The sequence below is a fragment of the Cebidichthys violaceus genome, unplaced genomic scaffold (assembly GCF_023349555.1).
Source record: "Cebidichthys violaceus isolate CVI_PGR_0920_01 unplaced genomic scaffold, fCebVio1.0.p SCAF_25, whole genome shotgun sequence".
Taxonomy (NCBI): Eukaryota; Metazoa; Chordata; class Actinopteri; order Perciformes; family Stichaeidae; genus Cebidichthys; species Cebidichthys violaceus.
This window is the reverse complement of record NW_027176428.1, coordinates 2,940,771-2,968,046: the sequence shown is the minus strand read 5'-3', so window position 1 is coordinate 2,968,046 and position 27,276 is coordinate 2,940,771. Positions and strand designations below refer to the sequence as shown.

At 42.1% G+C, this 27,276-nt stretch overlaps 2 protein-coding genes across 2 annotated transcripts; one reads left to right on the top strand and one right to left on the bottom strand.

The window, feature by feature from the left end:
- The first annotated feature begins 588 nt into the window (after positions 1 to 588).
- Positions 589 to 22,321, top strand: rhobtb3 (Rho related BTB domain containing 3). Its single transcript, XM_068720051.1, has 13 exons — positions 589 to 1,142; positions 1,483 to 1,714; positions 2,649 to 2,841; positions 4,992 to 5,149; positions 5,407 to 5,515; positions 7,841 to 8,036; positions 8,186 to 8,382; positions 12,823 to 12,932; positions 14,379 to 14,484; positions 15,366 to 15,539; positions 18,763 to 18,929; positions 19,252 to 19,348; positions 20,267 to 22,321. Coding segments are annotated over exons 1-13 (1,860 nt in total). The 5' UTR covers positions 589 to 1,140; the 3' UTR covers positions 20,386 to 22,321.
- glrx (glutaredoxin (thioltransferase)) lies at positions 19,965 to 26,998 on the bottom strand. Its single transcript, XM_068720050.1, has 3 exons — positions 26,697 to 26,998; positions 23,077 to 23,208; positions 19,965 to 20,402 (listed from the first exon to the last, which is right to left on the bottom strand). Exons 1-2 carry the CDS (start codon positions 26,901 to 26,903, stop codon positions 23,095 to 23,097), a joined length of 321 nt encoding a protein of 106 aa, XP_068576151.1. The 5' UTR covers positions 26,904 to 26,998; the 3' UTR covers positions 19,965 to 20,402; positions 23,077 to 23,094.
- Between the last annotated feature and the right edge of the window lie 278 nt (positions 26,999 to 27,276).

Sequence of the window (27,276 nt, the reverse complement as noted above, 5' to 3'; positions counted from 1 at the left end):
TTGGTTTTATGTCTTACATTTTTAATCTTGATTATGAATGACAGCAGGCCCTGATAAAACCGTAAATACTTGAGCCATTCTTCCTTTTTAAAATGCTCTGAATGCCCCTGGACCATGTCCAAGAGGGACGACCAGATCTCATTATCACCTATACCACTGGCTGACTCCCACTGCAAAACATCCCTAAAGCCAGTAAGTTTATATTTTCATGCTGCATTAGCAAACAATCTCCGAACACTTGCTCATTATATTCATGTGGTGGAGTTCGGTGTCTGTCTTCCTGAGTCAGGGACAAGAGAACGGAAGTTATTGGCGCACACATGGTCACCAGAGGATACAGCTCTAGTTCTGTAATTGGTTAGAGCTGAAACTATCAGCTTTGGAAAGACAACAAGGTGAAAAACTATTTTTGACTGACCAAAATTGTCATTTCCTGCTAGCGAGGGGAACGGGTGTTTGTGTGCGTTTGTTGGCGCGCGCTGCTTATACGCGTATGCCCGCGTGCGTGTTGCTGAGTCAGGCGCGACCACTGCTCAGTCCGTTGCTCTCTCTCTCTCTCTCTCTCTCTTGCGCGCTCTATCTCTCTCTCCCTCTCTCTCGCTCTCTCCCTCCCTCCAGTTGTTCTTAACCACCGAGACTTTGTTTTATCCGCCGACGTCATTCATATGGTCTGGCCGCCGAGGCGCGAGGCTGCCCTCTCCTCGCCGCTAATTGTGTTTCCTACCGACTGACAACTTGTTTTGTCTGTTAGCGCATTGGTTGCCCATGGGCGCAGCTGTACACACACACACACACACACACACACACACACACACACACACACACACACACACACACACACACTCTGCTGCTCTGCCGGCTGGGCTGTCCGGTGCGCCTCTGCGGTCGGTTCGGGACGGTATCGGGGGCTCCGCTTTTATGAATGAATAACGAGACGGGGAAATGCGAGTGACCGCGAAACTCCCCAGCAGCAGCCGTGCTCCCGGGGGGGCAGCCACCGATGAGAGGGATTAACGACGGAGCGGAGCCGCGGCTCATTGCGGAAAAGCCGAGTCTGACTGCAGACTGGCGAGAAAAACGCACCGCGAGGGAAACGGGCTCCATAGCGTAGAGCAGCCGAACGAAACCGCGGTGACCACAATGTAAGTTGCTGTGATGCTGCAACTCATTAAGGCATAAGAGGAGGGGGGGTCCTGGTTGCATGCTTTTTTTTTGTGTAGGCTACATTGCTTCATAGGCAATGCATCGCCGAGAATATGTCTCAAAGTGTCTGATTTATTGGACCACAATTCCCTCTCAGGTGTAGCCTATTAGGGCCTTGGCAAGCTTTTCTCAGTCATTTTCAGTGCCATAATGGTGATGCACTGTCTCCGTGATAGACATGAATAATAAGGACCAAAAGGTGCCTTCTCTATACCTCAGCGCTATAGCCTTCAAATGATTGGTTCAAGCCGCTCCAACCACGAGTTGTCTGGTTTACAGGTCCATCCACATCGTGGCTCTGGGCAGCGAGTGCCCCGGAGGGGTCGGGCCCGGGGAGGAGATCATGGGCCAGGGGCAGCTCCAAGGAGGCCTGCTGTGGAGCTACCTGGGCCACGGAGCGCTGGTGGGACCCTGCGACCTGGAGAGCAGCATGCACAACCCGGCCTTCATGGAGTACACCTCGCGCGTGTTCGGAGACGTCACTGTAGTGGTTCGGGATTGCCCCAGCTGGGTAAGAGAGACATGGTGGTGTGTTTGTGTGTTCAGAACAGAATGAGAAAACAGACACCTGTATAGGTTGATTACAGTGTGAATCTTTGCTTTTAATTATTTTTGATCATACATGTGTCCAAACCCTCATTTGCATATTAAAAGGGATCCTTAAGGAGTCATTTATGGTGTTGCTTTGACTCTAACCTTAAAGGTTGTGTGATTACAAATCGGACTTGTTTTTCACAGGAAGGTTAGGGCAGGACAAGAGGGCAAAACACAAGCCATAAAAATGAGGTGTAATTTTGCCAGAGCGTTGTCATTGTGAAAGAATGTGTGTCACTTGACACTGATATGCTGTTTACTTGCTCACTCTGCTTCTGTTTCTCACAAGACAAACAACATTTCAAATTCCAAAAGCCTCTTGCCTTCCAAGGCTGATTGCAGGCTTTCTAAAAAAATGTCTCTAGTTTAAGGAGGACACTATTTTAACATGCGATGCACACGGAAAAAGAATACTGAAAGAACTTTCTTGTTCTTTATGGCATGTGAATGTGAAATGAAAGCACTGTTGTTATTTTGTATCAGCACTGTATGCGTCTATTATAGGGCTGTCTAACTGTGTCAGGGGCGGTGCGGCACAAAGTCTGTCAGTCTAATTCTATGGCTCTTTGTCCTTGTTTTTATTCAAATTGCTCAAAGCTTTCTGAAGTGTTTTTTTCCCCTGCCTAATGAGTTGAATCAGTTTGGTTTAGAGTGAGCAGCTATAGCCTCACTCGGGTCCTTGGGGGTAAAGTCCTAAGCGACCACACTGAGGTGTTTATACTTAAGGAGAGTCAGAGGGGAAGGATTACGGTTATCTAAGGTGAGGGTGACGGGTTGGGTATTCAGACAATTCAGTATGTCATCTGACCTCCTCCTGTTTGTTTTTTGTTGTGCTGTTCTTGCCTTCCCAGGACTTGTTGGACAGCGATTGGGCAAGTGTACGGAAAGTTCTTGAGCAGGCTGACATCCTGGTCATTAAATATTCAGTCACAGACAAGCTGGCCTTCCAGCAGGTGAGGAACGGCTACGCCCCGAGACTCCGCCCGCTCCTGAGGCACTGGGGTGTGCCCGTCATCCTGGTCGCTGTTGGAGCGCGGCTGAACGGTGAGGATGCTTTTCTGTCCTGTGTTTTTGATGTTGTTTTTGAGTTTTAGTTTTGCCTTCAACAACTGGCTCCTCAAACGGTTTGTCATTGTTGTGTGGGAACAATAGAGTTTGAGAGGCTGCAAAAACACAAATGTCTTATCTCTCAGCCATTCTACTTGATATCCTGGTATTTTACGGATGATTTACTGCTGCCTCAGTTGTTGAGTTTGATTGCGGGACAATATTGCGTTCTTCTCGCCACTTTACGAGCCTTGTGTGTCCTCTGGTGTGTCCTCCCAGCAATGAGGAGGAGGATGCTCATGATTAGATCTCCTCTTGGCTGCCTTCATGGGGTCAGCTCACATGCTTGCCTGCTGGAAACGCACCAAAGCGAGACATCAAGTTTATATTTTTTGGCTGTGCAAGCAGACAAGAAGCTCGCCCAGCACTTAAATATACATGAAACTCAAAAGTGCACCAGCAGTTTCTTAGGTGTAGCCTTACTGGAGGCTGCTTAACACATCAGGAATGTACACACATGCATCTGGTACCTCAGTGGGTCTGCATGTGTTTTTGCGCACACACACACACACACACACACACACACACACACACACACACACACACTGACCCTTGTTGAATCCAGATTCCGCAAAGACGCTCATCAAATGCACCAGGTTGTATTTTTAGCTACACACTTTGAGATCCTGTCAGAGCTCCGCTGCACAATGATCACAGTGTAAGTCAAGTCTCTGTCAGAGAGAGGGAGGGAGGGGAGAGAGAGGGAGAGGGGAGAGAGAGGGAGGGAGAGATGTAGACCAGAGCCTTTGTTTGTGTACTTGTTTGTGGCTGCTGTGAGTATTTTCATGCTATCCCCTCATGATTGCAGAGAGCGACGGCTGTGCTCTAAGCGCTTCCTGCTGCTGCTCGACTTTAGACCACCTAAGGCACAGCTGTGGCAGAGAGCCGCTGCAGAACGTGCATTAACACAGCCATTAAACCAGAGCTGAACGCAGGAGCACAGACAGATTTATCCAAGGGCACGCACGCACACTAACATGCCACTGATATGCCAAGTCACCGCCTGTCAGCCGCTCGAACACACACTGCTTTTCATTCCACCTCTGTCTCTCACTCACACACGCTCACTCACTCACTCACACACACACGCACACTCACTCACTCACTCTGTCCAGCTCCGTCTCTATGCCTTTAATTTCTTTTGTTAGCAGTATGATTTATGAAATGCCTCAGTGCTCAGCTGCATGTTGGGCTCTTTCTCTCTTTTATATCTGGTCCTCTCTTCCTTTGGCCAGTCTTTTTTTTTTGTCCTTCAAGCTAATCCCTCCAAATTTTCTGTTGGATTCTGCCTCTTTGGTCCCCATGCACACATGCTACAGGGTGGCTGGTCCTAGTGCACATGCGCTTTGCAGAGCCAATGATCATCCATCTTTTCTGTTGTTGCAATAGAATTCTTCAGGTTTTTTTTGGACCTAGTGAAGATGCGAAACCCATCCAAAACCAAAGAACCAATGACACGACAGCAACCAACATTGCAAAACACTACAAATGGAAAAATAGACCCCTATCTACCTTTTTAATATCCTCATTGGTTGACTACTGTGGAATTACCCAGAAGGGCAAGTCCACACCATCAAAGCACATGTGGCTGTGCCATCTGCTTTTCATGTTCTGTTTTGCCAGATGTGTTTTCTATTTTAACTTTGTTTGTGAAATGTGAAACAAAGTGATTTGTTTTTTTGCACTTAATCCTTTTAAGCACTTAAACATTTTAACAAAATAGGTTTTGAGTGTCATGTTTTGTATTCTTGTGATGCAGTACATTCAATATTTTCTTGTTTGATGTATTTTAGACATTTTGCACAGTATAATACCGCACCGTAACTTCACTGCCTGACCGGTGTCTCTGTTAAATCAAACATGAATCTGTTGCAATTTATTAAGAACTATCACTACATTGTGCACATTTCTTATCTGACTTGTGTCTTTAAAACATGTTTTCATCCATGCCTGGCATGGGCATTAACATTACGGATCTAAATGTATTGGTTCTGAAATACCCTCATTAACTATTGATCAGATTCAGTTATTTATACAGTTTAAATGAGTTCATCTTACAACTGAATTCTCCTCTTCTCTGTGTTCAGATGAAGGCCCTCCATGTACGTGCCCGCTGTGTGCGTCCGACTGGAGCAGCTGTGTGCCTCACAGTGAAGGTCTGCAGCTGTCCCGGGACCTGGGGGCCACCTACCTGGAGTTGCCCTCTCTCAACCACGTCTTTGTGGGGCGCTACTTTGGCAGCGTGGTAAGTGGTCTCTTCACACAGGAAGTGACCGAGCCGTAATAAGAATTCTTAACTTTTCATACTCTTCCCGTTTGTTAAAACTCAGTCGACTCTGCATTTCAGATAGGTACAGCACTTAGTAGAGGAGACAAGGACGGGTAGCTACGTTGGTCTTCTCAGGAAGTTGTTTCCAAAGCCAAGAATTGATGATGTAACAACACTATTTTGGTACCTTGCGTTTTTTTTTGTACTAACGCATGCATTTCTGTGTTGTACAGCTGGAGTACTTCATGATTCAGTGTCTGAAACACAAAGCCAAAGAGAGGCCGGAGAAGAGGCGAGGAAATAAAGTGAACGATCTCCGTCCCCCTCACTTAGAACAACCAGGTCAGAGGATTACTATGGTATCTAAAAACTAATATTGCTTTTATTTTAAGTGGCAGCTATTCATGTCTGGCCAGTGTTAACCCCTTTAAGCTATTTTACAAATTTAACTAATGGAAATGGTTCTTTATATTTAGTAATACATTTAGTAGTTTCCACATTATTAGGACATTATTGTTGCTTTTTGGGCTGGATAGAGAACACTCAATCGGACTGACTGGATTGCTTCTTCTTCCAGCTTACATAGCCATAAAACAAGCTGAGCACAAAGGTTCTTATCCAAATCAATATTCTCTGTTCCAAACTGGAAATAAGAGGACAGACAAAGAGCTAGGTAGACTACTTTTATTCCATGATGTTTGAATCAATTTCAGACTGAGCTCTTTTCAGCACCAAAACACAGCAACAACTGAGAGTTTAGTGCCTTGTTCTGAGGCAGTGATTTCAGTAGTAGATTACTTATTGACCGTGTCTTTAACCAAATGTTCTCAATTCGTTTAGGTATTTAGACATCAATAATGCGTTTCTTTTTTTTCGTTATGTGTTTCTAACTTGTGTGCATAGTACTGAAACTTAATGTTTTTATCTCGGCTTTGAAAGATTTAGTTTAGGGCTGTAAGGTTACGTTTGAAAATGTTTTTTTCTGTCTCGTGACAGAAACCTGGGATATTCAGTCAAACAATACCGACACATTCTTATGTATCCTTTCTCTTTGAGGAACTGGCATCAGAGAATGTTTGAGAAACAGTCAATTGATAATCAAAGCCTTGCAAGTTAAGCATCAACTAATTGTTTAAACTTTAATTGAGTTTTTAATCTACTGGAATTCAGAATTTCAAATGAATTTCGAAACAAGCCCCATTGAACTTTTGTCAAAAGATTTTAGTTTGTAGCAGAATGTAGCTCTATTGTGGACTTAATCAAACTGCCTTTAAGCCAATCAGATTCTGCAAACACAAAAGGCTAATTACGAGAGGAGCTAAATGACTATACTGGACAACGATCAAAAGAAGCTGAAACTGAGACAGTAAGGTTGATTATTTTCCAAAGCTGGAGTGCTTGTCTGTTGCATTTCTGCTGCTTTCCTTTCTCTTAATGCTCTAGTTTTTTAGACTTTGGCACTTTCTTTCTCCTAAATGGCAGTCTGATGGAATCTGCAATCATCTGGTTGTGGTAGTGTTTTATTTGAAATTACATATTTAGAACTAGTTTTGGTTGAAGTTTACAACTTCTTCTACTACTACTGCCATTTCAGCATTTTTCCACACAGGTAATTTTTTTTTTACAAAATATAGCACCTGAAAACATTTAACACAAACTATGTGTTACATATTGATCTGGCCACTTTGCTACTAAATCCAATGCAATGACTGACAACTGTAAGTCCAGCCAAAAAGGCTGCAAGTGCTGGCAGAGGTATTGGTGCTTGTCCAAAGCTACTAAGTAGCTTATGTACTGTACTTATGGGGAAGGTTGCATTAAATATGACGTTCACTGATTCAAGAACAGCATAATTTTCACGGCCAAATCTGAGCGGTCATAAAAATGGAGATGGGGTCTACAGAGGAGCGGTATGTATGAAGCATGAATAGGAATATAATTGGACAATGATTTGTGGAGCCTCACTTCCTTTGCTTACCTGCTCGGTGCTTTTTTTTCACTTTTTATTAATCTGAATTCATGAATACATGGATCATGAAGCACTGTATTTTTTCTATCGACTGCAGTATTTTTCTTGTATTCACAGTTTGCCATAACTTCTTAAAATATGAACCTTATTTAAAGTGTTTTTATCACTAAAATGATCTAAAACATAGCTAGTGAACGTCAACTTTCTGTCTTGCTGTGTCCCTCAAGATTTAAAGAATCAGAAACAAATCCATTGATGAACAGACAGACATGACGATTTCTCCATTGCAGGTTTTTCAGAAGCGCAAAGACAAACACATCTGGAAGCGTCTTTTCTAACTTAAGCAACAGAGCAGGGCACACCGTGACATTGGTCTCTCCTTTAACTCTCTCTTTCTTTACCAGAAGATCTCACTACACTATGGCCGTCACTATCACTCTCTCCACATACCCGCATGCACCCCATTTATCTCATTGCCAAAAAAAGGGAAATCTCTAGTAGAAGTAGACACGGTAGATAAAAATATATGAGTACACCAAACGTGTAAATTACAATTTTTTAAAGGTGCTTTCAACAAAATGCATCTGGAGTTTTTTTTACTTTTCACTTTTTAAAAATCCAGACAAGCTGAATTTCAGCAGTGATTGTTCATTAACGCAACTCATCCTATCTTCCCCCTCTTCCCTCCCTCCGTTCAGCACGTCTCCCCCCCATCCGAGTAGAGGAGTCCAGCTTCTCCCAGGACATGCAGTGGTTGTTGGAGCGTGGCGTGCAGTTCGCCGATGTGGCTTTCTACGCCGGGGACTCTGGGAAAGAACTGGGGTGGGCGCATGCGGCTGTGCTGTGCGCTGTCAGTCCGTACTTCAGACAGCTGCTCCTTGGGCCCAAGACCAGGTAGGAGAGATATTAGCTTTTTCACAGGACTGAGCTTAACAAGCTATTCACCAGCTGAGCCTGTAGCCAGCGGGGGGCTCAGCGCCGTCTGCAAACTCCTCCTCTGTGTAACTGTGATGTTGTGCTGAGTTTCATCTCTGGTTGGACAGGGAACGTCCTCAGTCGCGGTGTGTTTGCAGAGAGCGGGATGGAGGCCCACCTTCGCTGCTCTCCACCTGGGACGGGGGGATTATTGACGACATGCCACGAACAGAGGGGCACCTGACAGGACGCCTCTCCCGTCTGGTGGTGAAGGACCCCCTACTGTGTATGTGCTTGTGGGAGACTCTCATGTTCATTTATAGAGGTAAAAAACCACCAGTCAAGCACAGCACACTCTGATACAACTGAGAAAACCATAAATCTGCTGTTTTGTTTCTTTTCCAGAAAATTAATTTCCAATTACCCTTTTTATTACCCCACCACTTGTGTGATGGTAGCACTGTGTAGCACCTTCACTGACTGCTGGTACAAAAGATACATGAATATGAACACACTGATGTTGAACAGCTGTAATGTTTACTATCTTAATTTAGTGGTTGTTAGCATGCTAACATTTGCTAACAACCACTACTCTACCACTTGTTAGCAAATGCCTTTTTTTTAAAGACACTTTAAATCTTCAAAATCCTCTAGATCTACTGACGTATTTTTTATCTTTTATTATATATATATAATAAAAACCAAAGCAATGTAAAAAAACCTAAAATATGACAACGCAGAGAGTAAATCATAAGTAAATTCTAGTTAATGCTGGCAATTTTTGTATTTTTATTAAAAGCTGCACCAACCTAAATCACAACACAGGAGAGCAACCTGTCAGTTGTACAGGAAGTGCCAACTAGAGAGTGGAGATCAGAATACAAAAGTGTCTCCACAACAGCAGCCAACATGCACTTTGCCCAGAGACATCTCGACTCAATCTGTTTGCGCTCATTACACTACTGCACATGAATTCTGGGAAATTATGTCCATCGCACTTTAAAAAAAAAGCTTTCCTGCTTCGAAGTGCTACAAACTGCTCAATTTATTGAATTTCATTCATCATTAATAACCTTGTTTTGGTGATACTTTTTTGCATGTTGCTAATGACAATGGCTGGTGTTTCAGCCGTGGTGCTCCCTGTTTGTTGCCATATTAGACGGACTCTGCACATTACAACTGGAGTTTAAATACAGCTTACAGAGCTGGACTGACATTCACAGCATGGAAACTCCATTCCCCAAAAGCAGTTGCTCTTTTTCCAATGATTTAGATGTGATGATTAATGTCCCCCGGCAGCAGAAGGTAGTTTGCCTGCTATTGGATCTTATCCAATGTTCCATTATGATGAGGAACAGAAATCAGTCAAATTGAAAGTGCTTGATAGTAAGCAACTGTAGTATTTTAATCTAGTGCCTGATCATTCATCGTGTAGTACTGTGATCTCACACTGCTGTTTTATTTGTTCCTTTATCTCCACCCAGCTCAGTTCTATTAAACATGGATCGGTACACGAGCGACATCTTTGCAGAAATTGAACTTCCATCATTTCGATGACTGATTTGTTGATAGAATCCGACTCGGTTACAGTGAACCTCATATCGTGTAAAATTAAGAGTATCTTATACAAACTTCACCTCAGAAAGATACAGGCACACGCAGGCGTAAAACATGCAACCAAAACATTTGCAAAATGTGGCACTTGCCTCCAAAATGTTCTCAGATCGCGTTAAACAGTCACGTGATATTCTCCGCAACATTAGTGCCATAATGAAAACCTTCTCGGTCTGCGACTCAGAGTCTGCAGTGCTGTGCTTGCCGCTTGTGCACACCAGTGCTTCAACGCAGGCTGCATGTCGTGCAGGAGTCCTTATGGCAAAAAGCTGTGCTAACATCTGATTCATGGCCGCCTCTTAACATGCATGTGAGCAACACTGATGTTCTGACACACTTATACACACACACACACACACACATGCACAAACTCATAAGCTGAGTGTGTCTGTGTGCTGGTGAAGGGTGAGTGGAGAAGGGAAGAAGATTATAGGGTTAGACTGAGTTTCTGTGAGTGACTGTATGAATAAGAATAAGAACGGCAGCAGTTGAAAGACGGAGGCTGCAGTGTGTATCTTCACACACACACACACACACATACACACGCACGCACGCACACACACACACACACACACACACACACACACACACACATTTACAAGTGTTTTTTTCAAAAGATGGGAGGAATATGGGAAAGTAAGGAGTGGAAAATTGTGTGTAGGGTGCAAAACCAAGGTGGCGCGACGTGAAAGAGGGGATGGAGTGTTTAAAGGAGCTGGTGGAGAGTTTGGGTGATGGGCACCAGAGCATAGAGTTAATGTGTGTGTGTGTGTGTGTGTGTGTGTGTGTGTGTGTGTGTGTGGCATGGAGAGAATAGCGGAAAGAGGGGAAAATGTGTTCATGTGCAGAGCAGAATACGAATGTCACGTTTCCATAAAACACTGCAGGGAGACATTTGTTAAGTCTTGTGTAAAAAATGACTAATGTTAACCTTCAAAATAGAGGGACTGATTGTACGTTTAAAGCAGCTGACCTCACATACAGTGTGTGTGTATGTGTGTGTGTGTGTGTTTCTGTATTAGTGTATTGTCTTGATATGCCTAATCAGATGTGAATATGTGCCTGCTTTGCACACAGAAATATTGGGAGTACAGTGAGCCAATGCTTGATGTTCATTTGCAGTAAATCCACAACAAGCCGTGCTTTGCATTCTGAGAGATAGGACGAATGTTGTCTTCCCGCAATTCAATTCCACTTATTTGTCCGTCGTTGCTCATTTTATTGGCTTAGCGGAACTAATTTCCATAACAATATCATGTTTCCGTAAACGCACAGCGTCACACTCATGGTTCTTATTCCACGCTTGGGTTTTTTGTCACTCGAGTGTGTGTGGACAGTCACAGAGGCTGCGACTTTGTTTGTGTGACGCTAACACTGTGAGACTCTGTCTCCTTGCGTAGTGTGCTGCAGATTTATTGAGTTTGTCACTTGGTTGCTATTCTGCGTGTGCATGTTTAGCACATGTATTATGTGTGCAACACAGATGAATCACATTGTGTGCTTGTGGTCATCCTGGCCTTTTTTTAGGGTCAGATGTTAGACTACAGGCCAGTTGTTTTTGAGACGACTTGGGGAAACATTGTAATTTAATTTCCCAGCAACTGAATTTAACACAAAGTACACTGCTCTATGTCCTTGTTAGGATTAAGATTTTGAATCAGCAATGTAGTATGAAATGTAATTTCGGATGAGGTGAAGGAAAGCCTCCAGGAAGTTAGTGGTAATCTGTACAACTTGTTCTCAAAAGTATATTTTGTTTTGTTTGTGTAGGTGGGTGAGACACCAGCACTCAAAACTTATCTGTGAGATTATGTAGAAATGATTTAAGCATTTTTGCAGCGTTTGCTTTATGTCTATTCCATTTTATCCATCCAACACATGAAAGCATCTCTCAGTGTATCCAGTTGTGTTATTTGGTGTCTGGCTGCGTCGTGTGTCGGCACCACAGCTCCTGAGCTAATCTCTCACCCTGCCTACGAGGTGTCTGTGCTTTGCAATGTTATTATCCGGCTCCGCGTGTTGAGGTAATCCCTCTATCAGCCCAAATACCGTCATTATGAACTAATGATGAGATAAATCCTGCCCAGTCCAGCTCCCTTCTTCCCTCAGCCGTCTGTTTATGTCCCAGTGAGACAATTTGTGCCATCCTAATCAAGCTGCAGGGCTGTGCAGGCTTTATAAAGGAGTATACCAGCGAAGTGATTAAATGCAGCTGTGCAGGGTGAAGAGTTTTACTTTGTCTCATTGACTATTTATATTTCACATCCTTTTTTATGGCAAATTACTGTCTATCACAATCTAAAGGTCTATTTTCCTATAAAGTGCTGCAGGGGATAATGTTCTTTTTGTGGCTGATCCATCGTTCCCTCGACAAAAAGCCATTTTGATTATTTTGGATTATTGCTGAAAAAAAATCTCTGTGGTTAACACAAATTTATGATATTTACATATTTTTGTCAGCAATATAATTAGAAGTACAAAAATGCTAACTCATTTCCAGGTTCATTCTTTGAACACTTTTATTAGTTTTTTGTGTATCTATAATTTTAAGGAAATTGTTTATGACCAAATACCTGCACAACTAATGACATTCACATCAGCTTTGTTCGAGTGTTAGCATGCCAACCCTCTAAACTAAGATGCTGAACATGGTAAACATTATCTGCTACACATCAGTATTCAAGCACCGCAATGTTAGCATGCTGGCGTTTGCATTTAGCTTAAAGCACTGCTTTGAAAATATGTTTACATATGTTTATGCTATATTTGTTACATATATATTGATATATTTTATTTGTATGGATTGGCAGGATAAGCCATCAATTTACTGGACTATAAATGGAACTATAAAAAATTTAAGTAAGACAGATTTATTATGGCCACTGGTGTGTTATTTGAAGGCATTGGGTCACTATTTCTGACATTCGTGGAATCTGGACAGGGTGTCCCACCCATAACCACCGTGGGTTATATAAGCGGACACATTTTTAGAACAAGCCAACTTTGTCAAAAACAGGCCCTGAGGGTTCAGTGTGTAAGGTGTGTGGGTGTTTCAGAACCCAGTGCCATCTTAAAAAGAGTTTGCCTGTGTATTTCTGTAAACTGTACTATTGTGGGTCCAGAGAATCAGTGTGTTTGTGGATGTTTTTAGGAGCGTGGGAGTGGGATCACCTTCAGGAGGCCCTGGAAGAGAAGCTGAAGAACTCACTAGCTGTGGCTCAGCTTATGGAGCGCATAAGATCCCTCATTGGCAAAGACAAGGTGAGGTCTTTAATGTTTAAAACGGCCTCTCTTACACACACACACACACACACACACACACACACACACACACACACACACACACTCTTCCTAAAAATCACATAATCTTGTTTTAAGACTGGAATATTGTATGGTGTGTATGCTTTAACAGTCCTCCCACCAATAGAGGTTAAATATCTATAATGTGTCAAATCTACTATTTGAAGGTATAAACACATGTTTTTGTAGTTGCAGACTAACAGCAGCTTAATTAGCAAGACCTCGTTTAAAAACAGCGCAGTACTAATCTGGCTATAATTAGCATATTTACATAATTACTGCCCGTATCCCCTCCCAGATACTTTGGGAATTAGGACGAAACAAACAAGATATGCTCTTAAAGGAGCCAAAGCACAACACAATATCTGTAAGGAGTTCAGATTGGACATCAGCCTTAAAATTCCAACATTTCCTTAAAAACACCAGTGTCACATCTGTAAAGTATTGTGTCCATCTGAAAAAAACTTAAGGTGGCTCTGTGTAATAGGCGGCAGACTTTAACATTTAGAGAGAGATCAGGAGACATGACATGGCTGTGTCTGACAAGCCTTTGGCACCACCATGCATAGCCCACCAACCCATCTGGATAGAACTAGGTCTGCTACCTGAGGCGGTGTAGAGGCGAGCTGACACACCGAGAGACGGCTGGGCCACTTTAACGCGATGAGACACCCTAATGTCCTGTCGTGATTTGATCCTGTCCTCTGCAAACACCTCCGGGTCCTCTCACTTTGCACAGACCGGCTGAAATCTTCCATCGAGCTTTCCATAAGCTTTGCATTGATTTACAGAATCAAAGGGGCTTGATTCTGTAGCTGCCTCTACTGAAGCCTCCGTGTGTTTGCTGAGAGCTCCCGCTGCAGCAGAACAGTGTGAGAATATGAAGTCCTTTGTGCTTCGGTTGACTGAGAAAGGTCACGCAACGGTAATGGGATGCTTTGACGACATCCATTTGAGGACGTAATGCGACTGCGTGTGCACATACACTGCAAAAACCAACTGACAGCCGTGGTCATACTACTGATTTTACCTGCTGTGCACTGCAGTCACACTGAATACACATTTGTCACATGATGCATCCTTTGAATGCTTGAAATGACCAGGAATGTGTAGATAAATAGACAGTTTGGACAAGCGTGTGGTTCCCGGTCTGTTTTCGGTGTTAGCCAGTTCCGTCATGTCGTTCTTGGCATTGCAGTTGAAGCGTGTTTAGGTAGTGCTGTGTGAGACTGGCAGAGAGGTCATTTGTATTCCACAGCGGAGGTGAGATAGACGTACAGAATGGCAATTGTGCCGGTAACTAGTACCTGACATCCTGCAGAGGAATGTTAACTCTCTCTACGGTTCTTTTGGCTTCTTCTTCTTCTGTGTGTGTGTGTGTGTGTGTGTGTGTGTCTGTGCACGTAGGGCCCCAGGGACACACCGAGCGCCCGGGCAGCTCAGCTCGGCCCCCAGACTCTAGTCAACCTCTTCAATTCTCCTCTTTACTCCGATGTCATCTTCATGGTGCAAGGTGGGTCAATGCTTATCTGTTCCACACATTTACAAATGCATGCACCGTCACACAGCAGAGGAAGGTCATATTTAATTAGCAGTGATTGAATTATGATCTCACTCCCGGGCCTGGGTATCCATTCGCAGGCAAAATAAGATAAAGCGGTCTGAGGGACGGGCTGCCTTCCGGTCCTGCTGGGATTTATCTCACCAGAAGCTCGTCCAAGCTCAAATGGAGAAATCTAGAAATAATGCCCTAAAGCATATCCTAATCAATAGTTCTCTCATAAAAAGAGCAGTGAGCTTTTTTTGTCCTTGCACCTCTGAGCTTTTTAAACTTATAAATATAGACTTAATGAATATTTTGGTGCATTTCTGTTTAGTTTTTTTTGACTTATGTGCTGAGTGTAGTGAGAGCTGTCAATGGCTGTTAATTGTGCTTCATGACAGCAGTTATGTCAGGACTTGTGCCCAGACTTTTCATATCATTAGTGTCCCGGTATTTTACATGGTCCATTATGACAGACACTTTTAACAAGTCAAATTGAATTAGGTTTGTGCTCTACACTTCTGTGATGAGAAAAAAACAGATCTATTGGTGACATTAGGAGCCTTCGACCTTTTGAAAATTATTCAAAATGTGTATGTGTTTGAGATCATCTCCAAACGTTTTTACATCAGAGATGCATTCTGTTACTATCAGTCAACATTCAATACATAAATCATGAATAGTTTATACTGTCAGGCATTTCACTTCACAGCTCTTTGGGACTTTTCTAGACGCTACTCTGAAATTCTAAACCTAGTTGTTAATTTTGCATGTCTGTGTGTGTCTTTGTCTGTGTGTGTGTGTGTGTGTGTGTGTGTGTGTGTGTGTGTGTGTGTGTGTGTGTGTTTAAGGGAGTGTATTGCCAGCCCATCGAGCAGTGCTGGTGGCACGCTGTGACGTCATGGCGGCCATGTTCAGTGGGAAATATGCAGAGGCCCGGAGCCGAGTGGTGCCCATCCACGGCGTCTCCTCAGATACCTTCCTGTCTTTCCTGGAGTACCTCTACACTGACTCCTGCTGTCCTGGTGAGTTTACTGCACACAAACTCAGACGTGTACTCAAGTACACCGCTGTGACCACTACAATATTACAATAACTTTAAAGCTGTTTTAGGTGCCTAAAAAAATGGCACATAAAACTGCAAACACATTGTCAACTGGAGCTAAATATAGTAAGAAACTGGCCCTCCTCTCTTTATCTTGAGCACTAATTAAACCCCGTAGCAGATTTTGTATGGCGTGAGATTGTCTGTTGCAGAAGGACAATGGACCTTTGATGTCATTTTATTGTGCTACAGGAATATGCACCACTACAGAACACTCGAGAGAGGTGCAGTGGTGTTTTCCTCCAGGCGTTGCTCACTGAGCGCAGCCCAAAACAAAAGCACAGATGACAAGTCCCATCAACCATCTGTGACTGCGACATGCTGCCAGTGTCAGTCTCAGGAGGCTGGCGGAGAACAGCACCGGGCTTAAAATTCAATTAGATTTAGTGATGACAAAATCAAACCGTGGCATCACTGCTTCATCTGCTTTTGATGGTGCAAACTCACAGCCCCAAATGTGTTGTTGTTGTTGTTGTTGTTGTTGTTTTCCCCTGTCGCTATCTGTCACTTTGTGCGCTGCATTTTCAAATTGATTAGTGCTGATCATTCTCTCTGGTGATGGAGATGACGTTACATTTTTTTCGGTGTTCCTACAACCTTAAAGTTACAATAATTATTATTTGTATTCTACTTCTGAATCAAATTCTGAGTATGTATTATGAAAACTTATCTGATTCCATTGAAAATCAACTCTCGTTTCTTTAGTCAGACAAACCAACTAATGTTCATGTTGCGTTGTGTCTGCTAACTATTTAACAGGTTAGTCAAAACAATTGGATGAGCTAAAATATCATAAAAGTATGGAAGGCCACTATAAAAAAGCTTAGTAAAAAATGTGTTTGTTTTTTTACTTTTTTTCTGCCAGCAAAAAAAACCCATAACATTTTTTTGCACCAACACTTTTGCTGCAGCCATCTGTAACCATATAACTGACCAGATGTTTCCAGTACTCACAAAATTATGAGATACTTTAACACAACAGTCATAGAAGCAGCTCTTTGGCAGGTTACCCTACATTTGACATATAAATGGATTGTGAGTACAATTGCTTGCTGTTTCACGTGGGAGCAAACGCACCCTTGAATAGAATTTTAAGCAAGAAGCTAGTCTGGAGTAGAAGAATAAAAGCAACTGGAAAACATCTGGTCAGTGTTATGGTTACAGTTGGATGCACCAAAAGTGTTTTTGCTGGTGGAAAAAAAATGTTTTGCCTGCGGAAATGGGCTTCATATCCATATAAAAGCCTTTTGCTGTTTATTTTTGTCTGCCCCCTAGTGGTACAAGATTACTTAATGCAGCTTTGAATTACAAGCTTTTTGCAGTGTGTGTGTGTGTGTGTGTGTGTGTGTGTGTGTGTGTGTGTGTGTGTGTGTGTGTGTGTGTGTGTGTGTGTGTGTGTGTGTGTGTGTGTCTTGTTGACATCGCAAGTCATGCCTCCCAACTACAGATGATTACTGCTTCAAAAAAGCAAAAACACATCAAGATGTTACAGTCCTAAATGAATAGATAGAGCCGTAAACTTACTTAACGTAAACATACAGAGTTAATTACAACACTGTCTGTCATCTTCCCTTTCAGTATTGTTACATAATGAAGCTGCTGAATAGACAATGTAAAGGCTCAGAATAATCTGTCCTGAATAACCGGCTACTGAGAGCTGACAATCCCCTTATCTTGTGGCATGAGATGTTTTGGTAAAAAAAAAAAAAAAATCATGAAAAAACTCAAAAACCAAACCCGTAAGATCGGGCTTAGGTACATGGAGGGTAAGGGAGCTTTCTCCAGAGATACAGCTTCAGGTTGAGTCAGGGGAACAGCAAATTAAAGCCGTGAAGCAGCTCCGGAGGCTGCAGCCGCTGCACTGCTGTTATGTAAGAGCTCAGCACTCAAGGGCAAAACAAGGTAACTCCAGCAGTAGCCACACAAAACTAAGGTTGTGAAATCAAAGGAGGGGTGCTGTCAGAGTATTTCACTCATGTAAATATCATATACTGTACATACCATATGATGGTGGAATACATTGCTACGGCTCATTTATATGCTGCAGTGTTTATAGGAGGGAGTGAAGGATATTGAGGGTTGTGTTTGACTGAATCAAGTAACATCAGGAGTCATTCGAGTTGACATTTTGATAAAGGGATTGGTATTACTTTATTTGGCGTTTGTTGCACGAGTCCGTGTAAGTAAGTCATTTGACATGACTATGCTGAGTACAGTATGACTTAGTCATAAATACATGAGGTTTGTGTCAGTATTATGTTTTCTGGCTAGATTTGAAGAGATAGATTCTGTTCATACCATAAAATAGTTGTTTTAGCATATGTGTAAACATCAAGCAGACATGAAACTATATTTTGAGCTGTGCTTCTGGCCACATGACGAATATACGGTCAATATTCACTCTCCTTTTAGCTCCATTTTGGTCTCCACCAACTCCTGAGGGAAATATCTGTCTCTTTCACTGCCAAATGCTCCACAATGTTCACCAACTAGTCTCTAGCTGTGTCTGTGGGCAGGTATAGTGTACAGCTTTTTGCTCAAAACAGCTGCCTGCTGATGTTGGAAGCTCAGTTGATGAGAGCGGCAAGAGTGAGTCAAAACTTTAAAATTGTGGGCCATAAAAAAAACAAAAAACCACTGAGCTGAAAGAAGCTAAAATGCTCATATCTACAGTATAGAGATGAAGGGAACTGCAGAGTCGGGTAATCATTTTCTGTGGGTTCATCATTACAAGCAACACCTTTAATTCTCTGTAACACATTACTTTTTATGCCCAGCATTCAACCATGTCAATGCACTTTCTACCCTTTGTTTGCTGTGTGTGCTGTAGAAAAAACACACCTTGTGGTTTATTGTCATATACTGTTTAAAATTGTGCTGGAAATAGGCACACACACGATGCTTTTATGATGATTATGGTTGTTAAAAGCTTCCTGTGGTAATCCCGATGTTGCTCTGTTCAAAACATATTTGGACCACTAATCATAACGCTTTGTTTACAGAAGCCGCTGAAATACTTTGGAGGCCTACCGGCTTAAAAATGTTGCAACTACTCCATAAATCTGTAATTAAAATGTAATCTACACGACGTTATAACAATGCATGCATACAGTAATTCTTAGTGTGTGTGTTTGTGTGTCCAGCCAGTGTGCTGCAGGCCATGGCCGTGCTGGTCTGTGCGGAGATGTACCAGGTGAAGCGTCTGCAGCATCTGTGTGAAGTGTGTGTGTGCGCTTACCTTCAGAGCATGCCCAGTAGAGAGCTGTCGTCCACGGGCATCAGCGTGATTCGACTGCTCCGCCGAGCAAAGGTCAGTGCTACTTTTGAGCAGAGATGAATTGAGAGAATACACACACCTGCAGGAGATGGCTCGTCTGTGTAAATGAATTACTATTTCATTAGAATAGGACATTTTCTGCAGCTTTCAAAATGCTAATGTTTATAGAGGAATTATTCCTCTTTGCCCAAAAAAATTGCCCAATGTAATTTCTTCAGTGTCAAGCTTAATCTTTTACTTGCAGTAGCTGTAGGCCTCCATCCACTACAGATATTCATGGTTATGTCAGAACGCATTAATTCTCAAGAGAATTGTTGCTATTTAACATAATGTGTGTGTTTGAATTGATTCTCAGTGCCACAATGCAGAGCAGCTGTATATCTGGCTCCTCCACTTCATTGCCAACAACTACCTGATCTTTAGTCACAAACCTGACTTCCTGGAGCTCTCAGGTTAGTGTTTTTTTTTTTTTTTCTTCTTTCAACAAATTCAAATAAGCCTTGTAAGTGATGGCTGTGCAAACTAAAATTGCTGCAGAGTGAAAATGAAACTGCTGATTTCAACAGTTTGAAAGGCGTCAGATTTCTTTTTTTGAAAATGATCAAGTCAGAATGCCTGCAGGCTTTTGAGGATCTGTTCTGCTTTTCCCCACAATAAATGTAGACGAGGTTCTCTGTCTCAGATAAGTGCTGCCAATGGAAGGCTGGTTCTCACTTTTTTGTTAAATGGTCAACTAGTTTGTAAAATATAGAGGTGTAATGAAGGTGTCCATCAATCACTTAATACTAATAAACAATAGTAATCATGTTGGTCACCTTTTGGAAAATAGAAAGTTAGATCACTTTCTATTTTTGGAGGTTTGACAACAACATGGTTTTAGAAGCCTGTGAAGACCTCTGCACTTTATGCTATACTGCCATATAGCACAATATGGCATGTTATGTTATGTATTACACTGGATGCAATGCATCCTTGTAGCATTCTTAATACCAGTTAATACTCTGTTATTTTAGTCACATGCATTCGGCACATACACGCAGTTAAAGATTAACAGCCACATTGCTCCGGTTAGTCGCAGTTTCACATTTTATTGACAGCATTAGTCAAACACACAAGAATGGTTTAAGGTCATTGGACGGGTACTTAAGGGCACAAGAGAAGTCAAAAGGGAGAATAAGGCAACAGCACATGATGGATAGCCGTTGGTCTTCTGTTGCTTGTTGGTGTAAACAAAGTCTTAAGACTATTCGGCCGTGTTCTTGGCAGCAATGCAAGCAGTTAAAAGTATGTCTTTCTATGAGTGTGTGCCAGGCACAGTAAATATAGTTGTGTTTACGGTGGATTACAGTTTATATGTTTCTGTGTTCCAGAGGAGGAGCGCGAGCAGGTGGAGAGGCTACGCTGGCCGTCCAGAGGCTACCTGCAGGAGCTCAGCGAGTACCAGCAGCGGCGGCGCAAGTTACGCAAGTCCCGCTGCATAGTCATGTGACCCCCCCACCCGGATGCCTAGAGAGCGGGGGAGAGCAGAGGAAGGGAGAATAAAGAGTGAGATGAGTCATCAACACGTGGAGGGACACTGAGAGGTCACAAGACTCAACCAAAAGGACAACGTTGTTGTGCACTGCTGTGACACGCCTCTCTTCCCCCAGAGGAATGACTGTGCATCCTTTTGCGTAATGACTATTCATCACGGGCAATACAAAATGACTGATCCTTGGAACCCCAATATGAATTTAAAACAGCCAGCTGGCCCCTGTGAAGGATTATATTTCTACTGGCCGATGCAAAATGGTGAATATCTACTCGGAACAGTGACACAAAATGGCTCCATCACGAAATACAGATACATCTGTTGGAAAACAGACCGGGATCGTAAAGACTGTTTCAAACTACCATGATGTGACTTTGTTTGAAAAAGCAGGAAGGAAACTGCTCCTGCTCTTTAGGATGTCTGCGTATCTTCTGCACATTGGACACAGGACTTATTCGTCTTAAATTAAAACCGTGGCCCATGATGCATCTGTGACCTCTTGGATCTAGAAATTGTGAACGTGATCACATGCAGCATTGCTTAAGCTGAAATAAGTCTTGAGCCTCTAACTTCTTTGCGGCTCTGTCGGTATTTCAGGAGAACTGATAATGCTGCTGGTGGAACGTTCATGATCATTTTTATCTGTCGTCTGTTTAAAAAGCAGACGAGCAGGACCAAATTCATTACAATTCTTGTATTAAGATTCTTTCAGATCTATGATGCAACATCAGTGAGTGTCTCGCTGTCGGACTGATTTTATTACCATGTGAGATGAAATACATTCTGGGCGTTGGCTGTGTCTCAAAAAAAAAAAAAAAAAAAAAAAAAAAAAAAAAGCCTTGAAATTAAATCGTCAAATTAAAACTACACATTTCCTGTATCAAAAATCAATTACACCAAATACAGAACAATAATCAATGTATTTTTTTTAATTTAATTTAAAGCCTGCAGCCTGGACTTTCACACCACTTCCTTTGCAGGTTTATATGACATAATGTTGAAACTATTCCGTATCTATTTGCAATAACACATGATAATGGTCTGTCTCTGTCACATGAAATGGCAAAAGCCTTTGGTAGCATTTATGTGGACAGAATTGGTATAAAGATTTAGGGAAAAACAACCATATCATGAACATAAGTTGGTACACTAAAAACCACAATGCCTCTGGGTGGATATACAATATTTATTTATCCTATTTTTTTAATTTCAGAGGTTGTTTTTAATCATAACGAGATTATGATTTATTGGTGCTGCAATTATTTTTGTAAACTATACTGTATGTGGACATGATTATGACATCATACATTTTTTTCATTTGGAGTAGAGACTACTGGGTCACACTATTTTACAGTCTACTGTTTCACTGATATTTACTCCAAAAAGGTGCATGATTTAAAAAAAAGTCCACAAAATGAAAGCAAAAAGATCAATAGTGACATTTTGCAGCTATTTTTCATTTAGTGGATCAGGTCATTAACAGTCGACAAACAGTACGTAACTGTATTTGTATGCTGTTCTTGCAGCACTTAAGCAGAGGAGTAGCAGCAGGCTGTGTATATAGTACAAGAAAACTACCACTGTGAGATTTTGACAGTGTACAGGTAATATCAGTCAGTATTTAAACCACCTGGTGTATTATTAACCTGCCGCTGCACCAGAGCAATCAGTGTGTGTCTACTAGGAAATCCTCAGATAAATCCCAGTCTACTCCTAAAAAGAAAAAGAGTAAATAACAGTTGAAAGAGTGGACTGTAAAACTAAGTGTACTCCAGTGCTGCATCCACACCCAGTGTGTGGAGACACACATGAGGCTCCACTGGGCCAGTGTTGTACAGACTGTAGATAACATGACGTCTGACTTTAAATAAAGACATGTTTTAGAATGAACAAACTACAGACTGGATGAATGTCTGCGCTCTGATGTGTTTCAACATTATTGTCCAGCATTTATTTTTTTAACCCCAGCTGGTGCTTCTTCCTCCCCATCCCTCTGGAAACTCTACCCGCTTCATAGTCAGATGACATATTGAGAGAAAACCCAACAAAGTGTCGAAATGAGCCCCCACAACCGCTTCAGTGCTCCACGCCAAAGATTCTCCAAACTCTACTGGAGAGAGAAAACAAGGTTATTGTTGGCCTTTGCCTGTGGGTCAGGCCATTATCGGGCTGATATCCGATGGCGGTATAACACCATTTCAGAATCTTGTATAGTTGTTAATTTGGGTTGAGATCTGGTGTGAAGGTCATTGCATGGGATTACCATTGATTTCAAACCATGTAATGGAAGCATCTGCATTCATTATGTTTCATTTACACCCATATGTACATTTCCTTAAGGACGTGATGAAGCGTTGGCCTGCGGCAGATTTCACTCACGTCTTAACCACCGAGCAATTACTCCTAATCTCTTTGAGCACCACCTCGGGCATCTTATTTTCTTTTAATGTATTTATTTATACACTAATTAGAGCTTGCTGTTACTAATGTATGCACTTAATGACTTGCTTTGGGTCTTCTGAGGGGCTACACCCACCTCCTTTTCCTTGCCTGCTACTACAAAGGGTCTCCCTATTACCACAGCCACACACTCCCATCTTTCACTTTGCACGAGCTGGTGAGTGTGTGTGTGTGCAGGTGTCCCGTTACCTGGAGGTCTGCAGCAGGTCATTGCAGGGCTCCAATAGACTGCAGCATGCTCTCCAGTTTGCCACTCTTGTGAAGTGCCTCCACGTCGCTGCCGCCTCCAACACACTCCTCACCGATGAACACCCTCGGGACCTACATTCAAATCAATACAAGAGAAGCAAGGGGTGCTACTGGTCAATATGCAGTCATCGATTATTCACTGTTGTGCATGGAGATGGACAGCATGGCGATGTATACCACCAGATACATGTGTGTGTTTACCAGCAGAAATTCTGCCATGACACCATGATATCCACCATCTGGTACAAGGCCATTGTGGGCAATGACAGAAACAATAATTGGCCACTATTTTGACAGTTGTTTTAAAAGGGGAAAATCTGTCAATTTTATTCTGTCTCATCTATCTGAGTTGGGGATATATTGTGAAAATTGCATGCAGTTCTTTTTGGAGTAATATATAACTATAAATCATGCTGAAAGAGCACGAGCCGCCAATAAGCCCGCTGCGTAGGCACGAGAGAGATCCAGCAGGCCTTAACGGCTGTTAGAGCCGGCCTATTTTCACATTTGACTCGGTGAATTAAAAGATTTATTTCGACCAAACCAGAGTTGCTGATAGTTGGAACAGTGGAAAGACTAACCAACACATGTAGGGTGAGTTTTATTTCATTTCTGTGCAGTTTGAATGGAATACGAGTCAATAAGCTACGCAAATTAGCCCGTCTTAGTTCGGTGTAAACTTGAATTCGGAAGGTGGACGGTTGTATTTCTCTGTTTCGGTGTTTGACTATTTAATTTAACAGTTTGTTTGTTTACTTTGTTTATGTATTAGACTACAAGGGATGTGCTCATGTAACTAACTCCTCGATGCTTTCGCAGTCAACATAACGTTAGTATATACTGGGGACTACATTTCCCATCAGCATTAAACAGCCATATAAAAAGGTGGCAAACTTCACCGGAAGTAACTTTGAATGCACAAATCATTTCCTGTTCTAGCTTTCTAAACGTGAAGAATCGCTGATTTTCCGTATAATTATTTGAGTACATTTTTTATTTTCTATATTTTGAGATTTGGACTGAGCATTTGGGTTTTTGGTGATTGATGGGACTCTGTCACCATTTTCTTTATCTTTATAAAGTTAACGGTCAATTGATTAATGCCGTTAATCCATTAATGTCATGGAGAAAATAATGAGCAGGTATATTAAGAAATAATCGAGTTGCAGTGTGATACATATAATATAAAAGTTAAAACTAGCATCACCTCGACCAACTAAAACAAGAAAATGCTGCTTTCACATTAATGCATGAGTAATATAATATACAATGATATATAAGTAACGGTGGGCATTTTTACGCATCGAGTTATTTGCCCCCGCGACCCGATCCCGGATAAGCGGACGAAGATGAGATGAGATGAGATGAGATGAGATATTTTACTTTAGCCTGTAATGGAGTATTTTGAGTGTGGTACTACAGTACTATGCTCATTTTACTCAAGGAAAGAATGTACAGTTGTGGTCAAAAGTTTACATACACTTGTAAAGAACATAATGTCATGGCTCTCTTGAGTTTCCAGTTATTTCTACAACTCTGATTTTTCTCTGATAGAGTGATTGGAACAGATACTTCTTTGTCACAAAAAACATTCATGAAGTTTGGTTCTTTCATGACTTTATTATGGGTTAACAGAAAAAGTGGCAAAATCTGCTGGGTCAAAAATATACATACAGCAACATGAATTAGCAATTTTGGTGACTTAGAAAGTTGTGTCAATGAAATGAGCTTCATAGCATGGCCTCTTAACTTCTTGTGAGTGATTATGAGTGACTACAACTGGTGACTTCTCTGAGGCCATTTAAATAGGGCTCATTGGATACAAACGCCCACAAACGCTACAATTGGGAAAGTCAAAGGAGCTCAGCATGGATCTGAAAAAGCGAATCATTGACTTGAACAAGTCAGGAAAGTCACTTGGAGCCATTTCAAAGCAGCTGCAGGTCCCAAGAGCAACAGTGCAAACAATTGTTTGTAAGTATAAAGTGCATGGCACTGTTTTGTCACTGCCACGATCAGGAAGAAAACGCAAGCTATCACCTGCTGCTGAGAGAAAATTGGTCAGGAGGGTGAAGAGTCAAACGAGAACCACCAAAAAGCAGATCTGCCAAGAATTAGAAGCTGCTGGAACACAGGTGTCAGTGTCCACAGTCAAGCGTGTTTTGCATCTCCATGGACTGAGAGGCTGCCGTGCAAGAAGGAAGCCCTTGCTCCAAAAGCGGCACCTTAAGGCTGGACTGAAGTTTGCTGCTGATCACGTGGACAAAGATAAGACCTTCTGGAGGAAAGTTCTGTGGTCAGACGAAACAAAAATCAAGCTGTTTGGCCACAACGCCCAGCAATATGTTTGGAGGAGTAAAGCTGAGGCCTTTAACCCCAAGAACACCATGCCTATCGTCAAGCACGGTGGTGGTAGTATTATGCTGTGGGGCTGTTTTGCTGCCAATGGAACTGGTGCTTTACAGAGAGTAAATGGGATCATGAAGAAGGAGGATTACCTTCAAATTCTTCAAGATAACCTAAAATCATCAGCCCGAAGGTTGGGTCTTGGGCGCAGTTGGGTGTTCCAACAGGACAATGACCCCAAACACACATCAAAAGTGGTAATGGAATGGCTAAATCAGGCTAGAATTAGGGTTTTAGAATGGCCTTCCCAAAGTCCTGACTTAAATCCCATTGAGAACATGTGGACAATGCTGAAGAAACAAGTCCATGTCAGAAAGCCATCAAATTTAACTGAACTGCACCAATTCTGTCAAGAGGAGTGGTCAAAGATTCAACAAGAAGCTTGCCAGAAGCTTGTGGATGGCTACCAAAAGCGCCTAATTGAAGTGAAAATGGCCAAGGGACATGTAACCAAATATTAGCACTGCTGTATGTATATTTTTGACCCAGCAGATTTGATCACTTTTTCTGTTAACCCATAATAAAGTCATGAAAGAACCAAACTTCATGAATGTTTTTTGTGACAAAGAAGTATCTGTTCCAATCACTCTATCAGAGAAAAATCAGAGTTGTAGAAATAACTGGAAACTCAAGAGAGCCATGACATTATGTTCTTTACAAGTGTATGTAAACTTTTGACCACAACTGTATACTCCCTCTACCACTGCATATAGATATAACTTGACGATTCTATCCATATTATTCACTAGTCTTCTTCACTTCACTTAGTTCTTTCATCAATCATAAATGTAACTTTCTGACTGACTTTCTGGTTTTGCTACATAGTCTGTAAGTGAGGTAAGTGGGTTTCTGTGTGCGTAGTTCCTGCTGCTGACTCACGATTGATTTCACGATGCTGAGTCATTTACGGATTACATGAGGAAGTGTAGCAAAATGACTTAATAACAGGCAAATGTTACATTAAACATTACAAACCATACATCCGGTTGTTTACAAAACCGCCATATATCGCCTGTGGTTAAAATGACTCACTTCTTTTAATTCCAAAGTCGGCCTACACATAGTTGTACATCTACAGTCTTAAGTTGTAGATAAACACGTGTTTTCAGGCTGTTTAAAACGACACTATGACAAAGTCAACTTTTAGTGTTTACCGTGCGGGCTCCGGTGAGTTCCAAGAAGTACTCCTGCATGTTGCTCATGTCGCCGCGTTTACTTATATCTACACACTCCAAATGTCCCGGCTTGAATTTGTACTTTGACAAAACCTCCTTGGCCGTAATGCAGTACGGGCACGTGGGCTTAATGAACAGCACTACTTTATCTCCCTTGATTTTAGTTTGCACAAACTGCTGCGCCATTTTAAGTCGTCCGATGAAGTGTTTAGAAGATGAAAAATAAGGGTATCAATGGTGGAGAACAAAGATGATACCGCTTTCTTTCTCTATCTAAAGATGACGTAAGAGGAAGCCACCCCCCTCTCTTCTTCTTAAAGGGATACTTCACTCTCGTGCATGCGCATGTAAGCGCGTGCACACGCTAAGTATTTTCAGAGATGGTGTGCAATGATAATTGGATAGATGACTTAAGTTATAAAGTGATACAATAGTTACTACCACTAAAGATCAGGACGATGGGCAGATCTCTTTATTTTACTGTTCAGATGTGGCTCAACTAAACCAGGTTGTTTGCATTTTGGATAACAGTACTGCAGGTGAACCATGCAATTACCTA